General features: G+C 39.4%; 1 protein-coding gene across 4 annotated transcripts in view; it reads right to left on the reverse strand.

The window, feature by feature from the left end:
* The window catches only part of CDK6 (cyclin dependent kinase 6), a 132,795-nt gene that overhangs the window by 38,206 nt on the left and 78,175 nt on the right, over positions 1-16,414 (reverse strand). For all 4 annotated transcript variants that reach the window (XM_085227441.1, XM_085227439.1, XM_085227440.1 and 1 more), the window contains exon 5: positions 4,935-5,044. In XM_085227441.1, coding sequence (XP_085083567.1) covers positions 4,935-5,044 — 110 coding nt within the window. The remainder of the gene's footprint in view (positions 1-4,934; positions 5,045-16,414) is intronic.

Genomic DNA, 16,414 nt, shown 5'->3' on the forward strand with positions numbered 1-16,414 from the left:
AAAAAAGTGTGCAGTGGATCTGACAACTGCTTTTAAAATTCTATGAATAACCTATAACTTGTCTGGAAAAGTGAATAAAGATCTTTTATTAGATTTAGTTTGAAAGATTTTGTTACAACTATTGTATCTAAGAATGAATATGAGTGCAAGGCTAGCTTTTAAAAAACAGTTATATGTTTTGCTTATAATTATAGGGAGCTCATATCACAGCATGATCACCATGATGATCAAAGGATGACAAGATAGGCTCTACAGTTTGATTGTATCACATCTCTACACACTGTCACAAGCAACAAGATCCTGGGCTCATGGCTTTTCTGCACACAATGATGCAGTTCCTCTAAGTGGACACATTCATACTATTAAAAGTTGACTTATACAGTTACTGCTTATTTCTCTTTGTGTGTTTCCTTGGGTCCACCAGGAAACTTGTCCCATCATAGGTGTTTTTGTAGAGTTACGAATCTCTTATCCACTGACACAATCTTCAAATATGGTTGGCAATACAATGACTGTCCCACATTTATTAGGTGCTGGTGGAGTAAGCTGAAAAAAGAGCAACTGCTAAGAGCATGATTTAATATTCAAAACTGAATAAATAATAACCTCATACTATTTGCACCAGTATTGTGGCTTAAGAAATTCTGGGCCTGATGATCGTACCAACAGTAGGCTGATTAAAATACCGTGGAGCCGGTGCATGAATGGTCTCAGTAAGATGTCCACGCAAATGGAATTAATTTCCCTCATGGCTGGATAAAACTAGAGGAACTGAGGTAATACTGTTTCAGTTTTTGGTTTGGAGAGGTGGAAACGTTTTCTGGGAAAGGAGCGTCTTTTAAGGTTTGTGTTTGAATAGATACCTGTAACATTACTGAAGACTGCACATGCATTCAGAACACTGCTCTCAGATGCATGACTTCTTCAGCTTGACTGAAGAACAGGCTACAGAAACCTAATGAGCTTTTCTGATGATTTTTAGTTCCACATTTACTACAAATAAATGCAAAGTTGTTTACTCAGTTTTATTGTTACATTTGTCTATCTGGAATTGTTATACAGAAATCTGGCTCATTTATCCTGCATACATACTTACTAACATACTAATCTATGCAGGACTGAAATCATACAGGACTGTCATTTTGAAGACTAGGTCCATATGAATAACTAAGAACTAAGTGATGAAACACTTTTTCTCAAGAATACCTGCTCAGAAGAGAGTCCAAGACCAGCAACAGTTGCTTTTTCTTATAGATTGTTTCACCCAGATTCAGATTTCAGTCTTCTTCCCTTCTCCTCTCACACTCATTCACCTTGATTAAGTACTACGTAATCCAAGCAAGAAGAGAGACAGCCCTTCCCTCCCCTAAACCACTGGTCATGGCTTCCACTTCGGAGCCGCCCTCAGTCCTCCAGCCAGCTGGAAGAGTTCCATGTGTCCAGAAGAAGTAAGGACCTACTCCCAAACTTGCCTTACTCCTTACTGAATTGTTCATTGAATAGGAGGTACAAGATCCTTTCCTACTGGCAAGGAAAATGCTCAGTATTAATCCTTGTTTTTTTACCTAAATATATTACTTGGTCATGTTTTGTAGAAACAAGATTAATGCAAATAGCTCAATATTCTCTGGGCTGAGACAAGACATGCAGACTTCCAGTCTATCTTCTCACTATGCCAAAGGATACCCTATGCCATTAGGCCCACTTTCCGGCTTTATCTGTTAAAGGTTCTGTGATACCAAAGCAAACAAAAACATACTGCACAATTTTCTTTATTGGTCATTATTATCAATGGACCTCAGCTTTTAAATCAAGAAAGGAGCTACTGTGATAAATAAATTTACATGTTTGTCAGCTAAGGACAGTCCACCCAAATATGGCTACAAATGATGGAAATCTACTTGACTAGATATGAGATTAAAAAAACTGAAACTATCCTATAAGGAAATCTGAAAGTAATGCTTCATTTGGGGCTGCTTTCATCAGCAGCTGGGCTTCAGGACACAGTCTTTATTCATTCATACACTCCCAATTTTCATGCCCACAAACCTGATGAGCTGAGATGCTAGTAGGTACACACTGAAGCACAGAAGCCTACAAATCTGCACTGTAACAAAATGTGTAGGTTTTAAAGATAGCTATGATGTTATAGAAATCTCAGATTTTAGGACTTTAGTCCTCAGCTGAGAAGTGCCATTTGGCCAACTGAATCAGCCAATATGTACAAATTTATTCTCTGTGTTAGACATATATTTATTTATTTGTGTATATGAACTCCAATATCTGCCTTCATGTGTTTTGTATCTTTTTTTTTTTTTTTAATACATCTTTTTTGCATTTGTCCTATACTGGTTTGAATTAAGAGTGGTTTAAATTAAATAAAGTGCTTTCCACTTAGAGACATGGCTATCTCTAATATAGCAATGCTGGACGAGTCATACAGAGCTCACTTCCCTCCCATACCTGTCCAAACCTACAGAACCCCGACTGTGCCTGTAACTACCTACAAAACTGTATTCTAGTAAATTCTAGATAAAAAGTGTCTGCACTTTTGAATGTTTGCTTGGCATAAACAGAATTCTGATATATTTTGTGATGCTTTATTTATTTATAGTGTTTTATTTCCAAAAAAGTTAAATATCTGTAATAGCAAAAGACCCAAAGGAGTCTCAGTCTATTTCTTAAAAAAGCTTTAAGATCTTTCAAAGGACAAAAGAGTAGGGAAAGAAGGAAACAAGAACACAGTAAAACAATGAGTTGTCTTAATGTCAAACCAACATGACTTCTAAGTTTTAGTTACACTGTCATACCTTACTCTATGAGCACTAGTGGAAATGCAGATGGGTGATTACTCAAGGGCACTACCATTTTTCAGAATTAGCTGTTCCATTTATTTAATATTTTGGAAATAATCCATGAAGTTTGCAAAATTTCACAGTTTATTGCTACCAAGATCACAGTAACATGGGCTTTCTTTTGCAATCCATGAAGAAAATCAGAAAAACAATATATATCATACAGGGAGTTTTGCAACATTAAGCCAGTACAACCATGGAGATAGCACTCAGTGCTGGTCATTATAGCTTTATGGCAATGAGGTTTTAGGTTAGTATTCCAAATCACGCTTAGATACTGAAGGATGTGAAAGTCATACTGCTTCCAGTGAAACAACATAGTACATACAGACTTGGCAGATGACTGACTTCTACAGTTTTTGACAGTCTCCCAAATTTAGGACTAGAAATGTCAGACTGACCCTGCATTTGGCAGGAATAATAGAAGTTCTGGTTTTATCAAACTGTACTTGAAGTAAGATCACATTTCCCTTAAAAAAAAACTCTGATTTTGTAATATTAATATAATATTTGCATTTGTAAACCAACAGAAAATTTAACTGTCCTTAATTAAATTTACTGTGTTGTACTTTGGGATTTGGAGTCAGTGATACTTTGGGAATCATAATTTCACAAAAATGAAATTAAATTGGTGGTGCTTGCATATGGTAATATTTTTAATCTGCCAGAATGCCACAAATTAAATGAGAAAAAATGAGAGCTTTGAGAAAGTAATAAAGTTCTGTGTTCATTTGTTTTGTCCTGTATCACAGCTGTTGACTCTGCTGCTATTATCAGAAAAAAAAATCAACGGCTTAATGCCATCGTGAACCTGGCAGTATATGAGATAGGACTACATTTTTTAAAGTTGAAAGCAAGGAAGGGCTCAATTGATCCTCCTAAAATCCACATTCTTCTTTTCTCTCATCTTCTGACTTCATTTCTGAGTCAGACACAGAGAGGGTGGAGTGTACTAATTCTACCCAGGCCACTTGACCAGGCAAGAAGCCCAAGAAAAATGATTTTTCCATATACTAATATTAATAAATAGTGGAATCTCAAAGTTCTTTTGCAAGATTCCAACTTGTATTTTGAACTTCACACTATAAATTCATCTCAATCTGCAGCTTTTAAATAGCTGTTTCTCAAGGCCCTCGTAGTATGGCTTTGTCTTTTAAATTGTACTGATTTTGTTTTTTATACCTCTCAGTGTTATCATTTTCTCTCCTGTTTTCTTTATGTATATTCTTTGATTTAACAGTATAGGTGTATCAAAATTATACATACAGTTTCTCTAAGAAGATCACGCAGACTTTTTGCAATGAACTCAATGGAAATGCATGTGTTTGGGTTAATATTGAGACAGGTCTATCTTGCTAAGGTTCTTGAGGGGTTGTTCCTCTTCACACCCTACAGTCTCAATCTCAGTGTACTACCACAGGGAATGATAGCACACATATTTCTCTTGCATTCACAAATCAACTCCATCTAGCTACAATATTTCATAGCAAAATAGTTCTGATTGTTACTTTAATTGAATCAGCCAATCTTTAATCTTTTTTTTCTTTTTAACCTGCATTTAACTGTCTCCGTTCCCCTGCACCCTAGCAAAAGAGCTCATTCTTCAAATTCCTACCTCTGTTTCCAGAAATCAACTTTACAATGACTTCCAAAATCTCAGATATGCCAAGTGAGGACTATGAGCAAACAACTGATGGTCTAATGCAAACACCAGAGCAAGAAGACTCTGGTGAATGCTGAGCCCTTTCTAGAATGCAGCTTTACTCAAAATAATCAACAGCTCCTCTAGCTCATATTTATCTGCATTTGGATTCAGGTGTAACAGAAATACATTGCTTGTATACACTTTACCAAGAGCTCAGGGAGACTCCTACTGAAAGACTCCAAAATTGTGAAAGGTATGAATTTGCAACAGATGCTTATGTTCTGTGCTGTAAATGAAGCATCCTATCAGTCCTACCAGTCCTTTCCAACATTAACATGATCCAAGGTATTGTGCCAGAAATCACTGCACATTCTTTTAACTTTCAAATTAAAAAAAAAAAAAAAAAAAGAAGAAAGTAAAGTAGCATTTCTTACTTTCGACGGAACATTTCTGCAAATATGCAACCAACACTCCAAAGATCAACTGGTGTTGCATAGCTGGACTGAAGCAAAACTTCAGGAGCTCTATACCACAAAGTAACAACCTGAAAAACAAAATGAAAGGTAAGTTACAGCAAGCTTAGCTGTAGAACTAAAACCTCAGAAGTGTTACTGTACACAGATGCAATTTAGCTTCATCCAAACAGCAAAGCCCCACAGATTCAGGCAATCTTATTTGACCAGGGTCTTGCATGGAGAAGCATGTGGGTAAGCTGCAATAACAACAAATCAGGTAGTGCCATTTCTCCAGAACAGAGCAGTTCAACAGTACAACAAAAATGTAGTATCACAGTTAAGCATTGGCATGATACTACAGTATCTCTGTCAGAACAGCTCTTTGAACCTTATGCAACTTACAGAACCCAAATGTTTTCCAGTGGATGTTCAGATTCTCTGTAGAGCAAACATTAAACTTGTTGATCAAGGGCTGCTTTTCTTAACCACTTTATTAGACTTCCTGGGTGTCATCACCCAAGTGCCAAATTGGAAGCCAGAAAGTTAAAGAATCCTGTAGGTTTAGCTACGAGATAAATCAGAACCTGTTGCCCATGTTTATCCTAAGCTCTTCATAGTTCAGCAAGTATTTTTTTTTTTTCTTGCAAAAGGAATGGTGTTAATGGAGCTGGACTGGCCAACTTGGGTAAATGTGTCCTACCTGTTTCAAAAGTTCTTTCTTCATATTGAACTGAAGACATTTATTATTTTAGCAGATGGATACGTTTTAAGTTAAAACCTCCCCAAAGCTGTCCATTACAAAAGACATTCAGTGCTGTGCATTGTGGTGTCCTTGGACACCAAGATCCTTATGTTGTCTTTGTTTTCACCCAAGCAGCATAGCACTGGGATCCTTGGCAGGTTCCTGACCTTCAGCTCTGTGACTGTCTCTGTTCATGTGCCATGGGTAACAGCAGCACTAACTCCTCCCACAATTTATTTCCAAATGATATAGTCTTTTCCAGGGACATATGCCATGTAAAGTGCCTGCTTTCAGGCAGCCATTCACGTTGCAATGTGTTGTAGAGACACAGCTGGAATTTCACTGACACGGCTCCATTGATGGAGTTTGATGAGTCCTGTATACTGAACCCACAACAGCGATGGGACAGTTTATGTTTACTCCTTTGTTTCTCACAAATCAACCAAATACAGATGAGGCTGACTGTATCTTCAGTATATTTACAGAAGAACACAAAGAGCTTCCTTAGATCTATTATGTAGCTAACATATAATCTCAGAGCCACAGGAGTATCCTGCTCCTGCGTGCATGTGCTTATAATACAACACAGGATTGTCAGCTAAATGGCAATATATTCTCAGTGTGTGCTATAATTTAAATTTCTGTCAATACTAACTCATGGGCAGAAAGGATATCAAAAATTAGTAGTTTCTTTCTCCAACTAACACAAAAGTAAGTATTGGGAAATGCAGTGCTCAGGAGAAGCATGACAAAGCAAAAAAAAAAAAAAAAAAAAAAAGAATGAAGTGCATTGATAACACAAAAATAACTTAAAAATTATGTTAACTAGAATGAATTTCAAAACTGGTATAAAGATATGTATAACAAGAGTGTTGTTTTTTTTTTTTTTCCAAATGATAACCATATAAGCATAAATAACAATGGAAGCAATCAGTTGAATCTACTGGTCAAAGCCAGCAGAAACAAAAGCAAATACAGCATTTATTACGATCATTACATGCCCCGACAGACTTTGGAACTACTGAAAGGCTACTCAAGGGAGGTTCACGGATATTTGCACAAGTGGTCATATTTGCTAACAGTCCTCTTAAACGCTTTGATCTCTATTCATAAAATTTGTCTTTGAAACAGTTCAATAACACGGTGCAAAGTACCGCACCGGCAACCTCAATTCCAGCTACCTGTCCGCATAAACAGATTCCTGTATGGAAACTGAGCACTATTTATTTACCTCGTTCCTGATTGGGTAGTGTACCAATGATGTTTTTCCAAAATGTTTCCCAGCCTATGAAAAAAGGTAAGGTTTCTCCAGAGATTCACAACCGGGACAGAAGACATATACGTAGCACAAGGTCAGGGAATTTTTACTGGAGCTGCCCTACCTGAACCAGAGACAGTTACTCCTACAATAAGTGCAGGGTTTTGGTGAAGCAGAATCTCTCTCTTAAGCCCTGATCTGCACTTTCTCAGGAAACTTGTGGAAAATCTTTCTGAAGAAACATTGGTTTGAGAAATCAAATACAACAAGTTCAACTTGTTATAATGTGCCAAGTGGAAATACCCACGCAACCCACCATTCCCAGTTTGAGACCCTCTCGGCTCTTCTCATACGAAGCGAAAAAACGCTTTATTTCCTCCAGTTCCACATTAAGGACTGTGGGGATGTATGTGAGACAGCTCGGTGAGCCCTTCTGACAACGTACGCTCCACCCTAAGTGCCATTTCCTGGGAAATGCAGCACAGGGGCCACACTGCTCCCAAAAGGCGCCTCGCAGCTCGGCATGCCCTGCACTGCTGCTTCCAGAAGGCCGCAGGCACGCAGCACGCCGGCTGCCTCTCCCACGTGGCCGCACGCTGGCACAGCTCCCCAGCGCGCACCCTGCTGCCCTCAGTGCACGTGTTTGCAGGGGAGCGGGAGATTTGGTTTCTCAGTAATTTGGAAACTTAAACCTTAAGAAAGACTTCCAAAGTCTTGCAGCTCAATTCCAGCAACTGCCTGATGGCTTTGTAGTCAGAGAGGAAGTGATCAGTGAAGTGCTGTTCTGATATGCTCTACCATTATGGCAATTATAAAAGTGATCAAGTAACACAGTTTGTAATATGCAAGTCTGTGTTTCAAAACCTGAACATGAAAGGACTCAACGTTTACTAACTGTCAGTTTGCACACAAGTAATGCCACATATGGCTTCTGCATTGCTCAGGGCCTTCTGCAAAGCATGGGGTGTGCAGATGATGTAGTGCTTCTGACACAGAGTTTCACACTCCCTTTTGCTTACCATAGAAACCAAGAAAATATTTGTGGACATTCCATTAACATTTGCAGATAAGTAGAAACGAAAATTATTCTGAACACAGGATATGGTGGCTGAACAACTAGATCATCGCTTCCTCTTTAGTATGGTTCTGACTTAGAATGAAAAAATGCTTTGCTTAGGTAAGCCACATCACCGGTAAGACGCGCTCTCCATGCACAGCAGCGAGCATGCACGGCACTTCGGTGCTGCTTCCTGACACAGCCCCCTTTTTAGGACCAAAATCTCAAACTTCTGTACTGTTATACTTTGCTTAAATTCTGCTGGCCCTGAAAATTTGCCACTTGTAATGTGGCAGTTGGTGACCACTCTGCAGGAAAAGGCATTTGTGCTCACACACTGACAGAGATCCTAATGCAGTGCAAGGCTCCCGTCTACCCCTGAGGTTGCAGGCCTCAGAGAGCATGCTGCATTTTAGTCCTCTCAGCTAATGAACTTCCTTCTGTTGCCTCCTCCCTTCCCCTTACCCACCCAGCTTCTTTATCCCCTCTCTTGCTCCAGCCCGTTTTCTTTCAGCTGTCCCCTAGCTCCTCTCCCAGCTCTGCCATGTGCCAGTGATTCCCTGATGTCACCAAACATGCTTAATCCGGTGCTGCACATGTACAAACAGCCAAGTAGACATGGTCTGCTTCCTGAGCACCCCAAGATCCCCAGAATGTCATACTTGGTTTCCTCTTCTTCCAGCTGCCCCCAAATGCTCCAGAACCAAATTAGCTCCTTTTCCCCTTTAACCAGCCTTTAGCTTTTCTGCTTTTTCTGCCAGTCCCCAGGATACCATGACTTTTATATTTTCTACAGATCAGTCTACATACAAGAAAACTGGGAATAATTTGCATTGGGACCTAAAGGAGAAACTATACTCCATTTCCACTGTACATTTTGTGACTCTACTATCCAGATGGGATGATAACAGTTAAAGAACAACATCAGTAGCTAGTGCTGCTTTTTATAATTTAAATATCAATAGATTTAGGCAGCATGCCAGAATGAAAACAAATGAAATATATATCTAAGAGGCATGAGAAAGGTAAGAACATCTGCAAAATTGTACCAGTGCTGTGTTGGACTTGCTGAAGATGGGAATGTGCTCAGTAAGAAATAAGGGGAAAGCTGTAATTACAGTCTGAAGAAGGATAATTTTTCTCTGAAATAAAGCTGTTTGCCTTATTATACCTGACAGACACTGCTATCTGGGACCACCTAGCCCCAGGAGGTTCACTCCTGCACTTCATGATACCTATTTCTGATGTAAAATCAAATTATGGTACATATCTGTTCAGTAGCACTGCAAACCCAAGATCTAGGCATCATTGTCTGTCTCAGTTAATTTCCATTTACTTTACAGAGCAGATTTTCACTTCTGGATATCTGCTTAATTTAAAGGGATCTGTGCAAAGCACAGCCCTTTCCAAATATAGTTGCTGTCTGAATAGCATACAGTTCAAAAAAGACAAACAGAGGTTTAGGGATGGGGTTGAGTAACAGAGACACAAAAGACTACATTTCGGTTTGCCACAGACTTTAAGTACAGACCAATGCCCAGTTGCACAGCTACAGGAACAAAGCAGGGATCAGACTGTAACACAGTGGCTATGTCTGTGCTGGGAAATTAAATGGGACAGGAAACGTTCCTTTGGCACGGAGACCAACAGGCACAGAGTGGTCTATGTACATGTTACTAAATTCTCAAGCCTCCAAAAAAAGGTGACCGCATGCAAACTGCTTATTGGGAATGGTCTTTGGTCCATGCTTAACTGTGCCTAGGAACTGTCTGGGGGAAGGCTAGTTGGCATAATTCAAAACCGTGCCAGGAACCATTCTAATAATTTAACAGTATAGACAATTGAGCTCCAGTACCCACAAATGCTTCCTGGCACTCTTTAATCCACCAGCCAGTGAGTCAGACTGTGGCCCTGCATCTTCCTTTCACTTCAGAGAGAAGGCATTTTGCTATGCTTCTCTCATCCCTACAGAACCAGGGGCTCCAAGAGGGCGGCGGGTATGGAACCAGGGCCCACTCCTCATCCCATCCCATTCTGCTCCCAAGGGTGAGCCTTGCAGGAATGCTGATTTCCCCTCCCTTCTCCTTTACTGAGCAGAAGGAAACCGGGCTGGAGGCAGTCAGAACTGTAATTAAATTATGTGATTTGAAATGTTGTGAAAGTTTGTGCATAGAAACGAATGAAAAAAATTGGACAACGTGAAAAGAGATAACTGTTTCTTCTGCTTTTGTATCCTATATCCATAACTATAACTATCCTATATCCATAACTTTTAGCTCAGAGATGTAAAGGTTTATTCAGATATTTTCTCTGTGCTGTGCAGGTATGTGCAGCCAGGCTGTGGGCCTGCTCTGGTCCTCCACACACCAACACAAATCAGCTGCACAGCTGCTACTGTGGGACTGCTCCCCATCTCTGCATCACTTTTCACAGCAACCTCCAGCATGGGGAGAGAACCTTTCCAAAACCCACTTGTCCATGAGACGCAATAATGCCAAGACAACTGACAGTAACATGGGTTTTTCAGACTTAGAATTGTGACTTCAACATATCTTTCATCCCTGGTTTGGAAGCGTAGCACACTTGCTTTGCCTGCTGGGGACTGCCTTACTGTATTTTCCTAACACTGTCCTTAAAATATTCACTGAGCATTCTGGGTTTACAGGGAAAGCCTGGACTCTGTCTCTGAAGACTTATTAACATTGTTAACTGTAACGGAGACAGGTAATAATCTTTATATTATGCAATGTTCCCAGGGACAGCATCAGTCTGAATAATTATATTGATTTTATTCCTTTTTTTGAGTAGTGGTTCTTCCACTACTATGTAGCTGTTTGCAGTTCATCACAGAAGTAGGTATGGCTGGTGAGAATGTTTCTTAGAGAAAGACAGTTATATTTTGTCTTTTTATAGAAATATTAAAATAGTTTTCCTTTTACAGTAAAAGTGAACCAAACTACCCTGGTGGATTTTAGAAAGCACTTCATTTATTGACCAGAAGTTTAATACATACATATAGACAACATCCTTTTGAGTGCTATGAGTCTCATGAAAAGCACACAGTAGCACCAATTTTATCCTTTTACTTACATTTGTCTCAGATTCAGAGGCATGCTTAATTAGCTGCTTCCTGAAAAGTGTAAAGATAGTCCTTCCTATTTCATTAGTTAAACCATCAAGAAAAAAATACCTATTTATAGTAGAGTCAAGTCCTGATCACACATAGCATCCACTATCAAGTTGTTATTTCAGATCATGAGCTCTTCTTTTTGATGTTAAAACATTTGTGATTTGAAGAAAGGAAGATTTTGCACCAACAGTAAGGTAGAAAGTAAAGAACCATTCATTTCTTTGGTGGTTTATACACACAAAACTGATCAAAATTTTGTTTTTTTATTTCTAGGAAGAACCACATAACCGAGCGTGGTGGTGGTGCTGGAGAATATTTCTAGGTACATCCGTTGTCAGCCTGAGTGATGTTATGTGTACGTATGTATGTGTGTGTGTGTTTGCACTTCATACATGCAAATACAGATACTTGCGGAAGACACTTTACCTACATTCAGTGGCTTTTACCTCAAGAGTTTCTGTGCTGCTGTGTGCAAAAGCTACTAGAAAGGAAAAGTGGCTCTTTATATGAGGTAATATTTTCACGCACTAGGTGGAACTCAGAACTTATCTCAAAACTAATACAAGGAAATATATTTCCATTAAACTGAAAATTTCACAGAATTGTGTACTGATACTATGCTGAGAACCTTTCTTAGAGACGACTAGAAACTTCACTTGAAAAGCATTTTATCTTTATATGAAGAGAAAGAAGCAAAAATAACATTAGCAGCATCACAGTACCTGATTCAGGGACCATGGAGGAGAGACTTGCCAATGCTCCCTCTCTGTTAAAATCAAAACCATGATGCCCTAATCTCTGAGCTGCAGAGAAGCCTTCTGTGGAATATGGGACAACCCCGATTTTTACAGAAGTGGTCAGCTTTGCATGCAATGAGGTTTGTCCTGATATTGCAGTGTATTTATACAGAGATCTGGCTGCAGCAATCTGTCTCATTTCCACTCACATTAGTCACCTGCTGCTTTTAGATAGCTGATGAAATGGTCATAATTTCTAGTATCATACTTCCAGCCTTCTTCCAGTTGCTTTGCTCCACCACAAAACCAACCTTCCTAGTATCCTCCGTATTCCACTGGGATGGCTGGCATCCAGCTCTTCTCTGGTCTCCCACCTCATTTATCGCCAGTCCTGGGAGAATGAGAATATGCAGCTCTAACTTGCTAACGACCAAACCATGGTCCCCAATATAAGGGGATGCTGGGCTTCTCCGGAAGCTGCCCATGTGACTGCCTAATCTCTTCCTGAGTTCATCATGGCTAAACTAGAATACTTAAGCCTTGCCACTTATGGGTTGGCTTTATAATGAAGACCAGCTTTCCCCTGCTACTAGAAAATTGGAGTCTAGTTAACAGAAAAATGCCTCTCTACTTCCTGGGTTCTGTGTTAAGCTTTGATTCTCAACAGAAGAAATAAAGCAAAACAAACCATGGATGCCACTGCAGGCCTCTCTCCCATGGAGCTTGGGTACATTTCTATTTCAAACCATCTTTAACAAAAGGAGATGATGCACACAAAAAACGAGTCTCAAAGGATAGATTAAATGCTGCAAGTTATCTAGGTGAGAGACTTGACTGTGGTCTCTGCACCTCCTTCCAGAATGTGGCATTAAAAAGCTTTTAATGAAATAAGAACACAAAAAATGGCTTGAACAAATGAGTCACTTTGAAAAAGAAGGGAAGAATCCATACAATTTACAGGCATATGTAAACTAGCACTGAGTGCTAGTTTAACAAAGAATTATAGTAGGAACTGGGATTGTTATATATTGTTATTAAGAAAAGTTTTCTAGTTTGGGACTCTTTAAGAGGGGAAAATTGGTGCAAGAACCTTCCACAAGACACAGTTTTCGTTCAGTTGAGAGTGAAACTTATAAACCAATGTTGTGCTTTGATCTCTTGGCAAGACCTGATCAGGAAAGTAAGGATACAAATTGTGATCAGTGCATATTTAGGTAAGAAAGCTGTACCTTGCCTGCATATCGGCAGTGTGTGCAGCAGGCATGTGTGCATCAGCAGGTTAGTCGCTAAATACCTACCTAGTCTACATCAAGAATGTGTAGCAGGGGCAAAATAAGTTTAATCTCAATTAATCTGAAAATATTTCTCCAAGTGTGTTTTCTACTTAAAGTCTGATTTGGACAAGAGTAGTCTCCAGCACACCTAAAATTAAGAAATTTTTCTGGGTAATTTATAAAACTGATTTCATATTACTTTTTCTATAACGAAGCTACATTTTAGATACCATTGTTAAAAATTCTTTTTGTCACTTCAGGCTCTGTTCATTGCTACGTCCTATCAACTCCTATGAGACACATCCATTTACTATGACACTAATTGTTGTAATTTTTCCCCGTCAATATTCCATGGTATGGTAGGGTCTTCTAGTACATTATGAAGTGTTATGCAGCCACATAGGCCTTCTTCTCCAAAGAAGATTGGTGCTGCGACACCCCTGCTAAAAGTGTAAACTTGTGCTGCTACTGATAAAGGCTCTAGCAAGGCTTAAATAGGAGCCTGGAGGCAAAGCACCAATGATAGGATAAAATGGCTGGTGGAGCAACATCTGTCATGGATACTGAAATGAAGCAACAGCTACAGTTAAACCTCCTATATTACAGCAATCCCCAAAAAGAACCCAGGATTGCAAACAAGGGAGCTTTTCTGCAACAAAAACTCCTCTTGGGATGCCTCTTCTCACTGCTTTGCAAGGATGCAAACTTCAGTCATCGCCATGACAGCTGACAATGAAGATGGACCTTTCTACACCTGCAGTATTAAGAATTTGGGCAACTCTGAACACTGCAAATCTGTCCTACATCTGAAATTGAATGTGGTAGATTTTACTTAAGCCTCAATAAATGCATGGCTTTAAATTAAAGTAAGCAGAAGTGTAAATGATACGTTAGAAATGGAACTAAACAAGATTCCTCAAAATAACGTTTGAGGAAACAAAAATTCTCATGAAATATCTTTCTACACACAAGTGAGAAATGAGGTTTGGAAGCATAAAGGTTTCCAAAAAAGAAGATTAACTTTCCATATATAGGTGTAATATATGGATAGGTACACGTATTTATGTACACACATACATGACCACAGCCAAGACAAGGACCTGCTGTAGGCCTACAATTTCATGGCAAAGCACGAAGACTTTTCACAGAAAGGTCACAAAGGGTAAGAGGAGGCTCCAGAGTATTTGAATCATATATTAAATAGCTTTGTAGACTGCAGACCCACAAAAATGCTGGGCACAATCCACTGATTTTCCAAAGCTATAAGCTTTGGAGGCATCTTTACTGGCTAAATTCCTCTTCTTCTAATCTGAATGTATCTGTGAGTCTTCACTGTAGCTGATCACATATTTGGAAAAGCCTATGTTGCAAGAACAAATAGCTCTACTGCATGTGATGTATATTTAGGCAGACAGTACCCTAGATACCTGGATGTTTTCCACAGAAGTCCATATGGGGTCCCACCTAGGGAAGGCTGTGACTAAGAGTGGTGATAGAAGCAATACATGTCTGCATCTACATTAACATCTTATACAGATGTTTTTATGTTAATCTCAAAGTGGAAACTCAGCCTGAAGGGGACTTACCAAGCACCTCCTACATCCAAGAAAATAATTTGACCACTAGGCTAGGGTTTTTTTGGGTGACAATTCTTTCCTCGCCTTTGCTCACGCCAAGTCACCATTCTGCCAGGAGTATATGAGTCATGGGGCAAGACTGCGTCTGAAAGTAGCCGAGCGCTTAAGGACAATCAGCTGGAGGGGGCAAGGAGCCGAGTTTCTGGATAACTACTCTCTGTAATGTGTATGCATTTTACATTAGACCATCACTGGATAAAAATAAAAGCAGGCATTAATTACATTAACCAGGCTGGAGTCTACCCTGGATCTAGACAGATTGTATTCTCTCTCTCTGACAGATGGGATTCATAAAAACTCTAGAGGATGGCACTCCATTTTATCCTGTGAAGGAAGAAGCAACATCTCCTCCCTTGTTACTTGATACATCGCTCACTAACCAAAAGTTATGATTCACAGTACAAAGAGAAGCTCAATTTCTTCAAAGAACCCAAAAGAAAATTTCTTCCATTTGTAAATTCTAGAGGACTTCCTAAACTAAAATTAAGATTCTGAAGACTTAGCAGAAAAACAGAATATTGCAATTGCTCCAGAATTACAACTTGTAAGGCTTTATTTCCCATTCTTAACATTAAAGCTTGTATTATCATTTTCTTTTGGAAATTAATTATGCATAGATAGGTTGGGTAAAAAAGATCTGACTTGATCTAGGTCACTAAAGACTCTACTCCATAGTGGTTATAGTCATATAGAAACATAAAATGTTGTATTTGTGAAAATGATATTGTAGAACAGCTTTTTTTCAGATAATTAACCTCTCTCAAAATTGATACAAAGCATCTTATTTAAGCTAGAGAGATAATAACAAGACAATAAAAAAAATGTTCAAGGTAATGAGTGCTTTCATTTTACAAGTTCTCGTGTCTGAGGGCATTGCATCAGGCTAAAGGACAATGAGATAAGAACAATATTGCTAGTTGCTAACAAATGGCAGATAAAAGAGCTCTTCTGGATCCTGATGAAGTGACAGCATTCTACACATTCCAGTGAGTTGAGAAAGTTTTCCTGAGAACAGCAGCTATGTTACATGTGAAGTACCACTAAACACGCGTATCTCTATGTTTTCAAATTCCAGAGTGAGTAATGGCTCTTTCCCTCATCTCTTTAATTTGAACAGAAGCTCGTTCTCTCCTTCTGGACATGTGGGAATAACTTGCTGTGCTTCAGTTTCCATTAAGATGTATAAACGTATGTGCTGAAAGTAAAGAGAAGTTCTGTAGGACGCCATGGCCATGAGCCAATGTTTACAATCCCCTGGGTGGGAAACGCCGGGTGAAAGGCTCTCCATGGCAGGCTGTAGGAGTCTTTGCTGTTGCCGCCAGTGACCTTCTGCCTCTGTTTTCAGAGTAGCTCCCTTGTTAACCCCTTGTACACATTGTCTGCAGAGAGGTCTTAGAGAGGAAACAGTTTCACTGAGGGTCTGAACTTACTTCCAGGTATCCAAGTGACAAGACTCTGATTTCAGTGCTGGTTAAGGAAGCATGGACTAATATACATACGCTGCATCTGCTATCTGTGCTGCTGCACTGAGAGGAATTTTTAATAGTCTAGAACTGGGTTTAGCTGTGCTTTGCATGTTACAAAGTGAACATTTCCAGCTTCAGGCGATGGACATCCTTTATAA

This window comes from Meleagris gallopavo, chromosome 6, assembly GCF_905368555.1.
Source record: "Meleagris gallopavo chromosome 6, MGAL_WU_HG_1.1, whole genome shotgun sequence".
Classification (NCBI taxonomy): domain Eukaryota; kingdom Metazoa; phylum Chordata; class Aves; order Galliformes; family Phasianidae; genus Meleagris; species Meleagris gallopavo.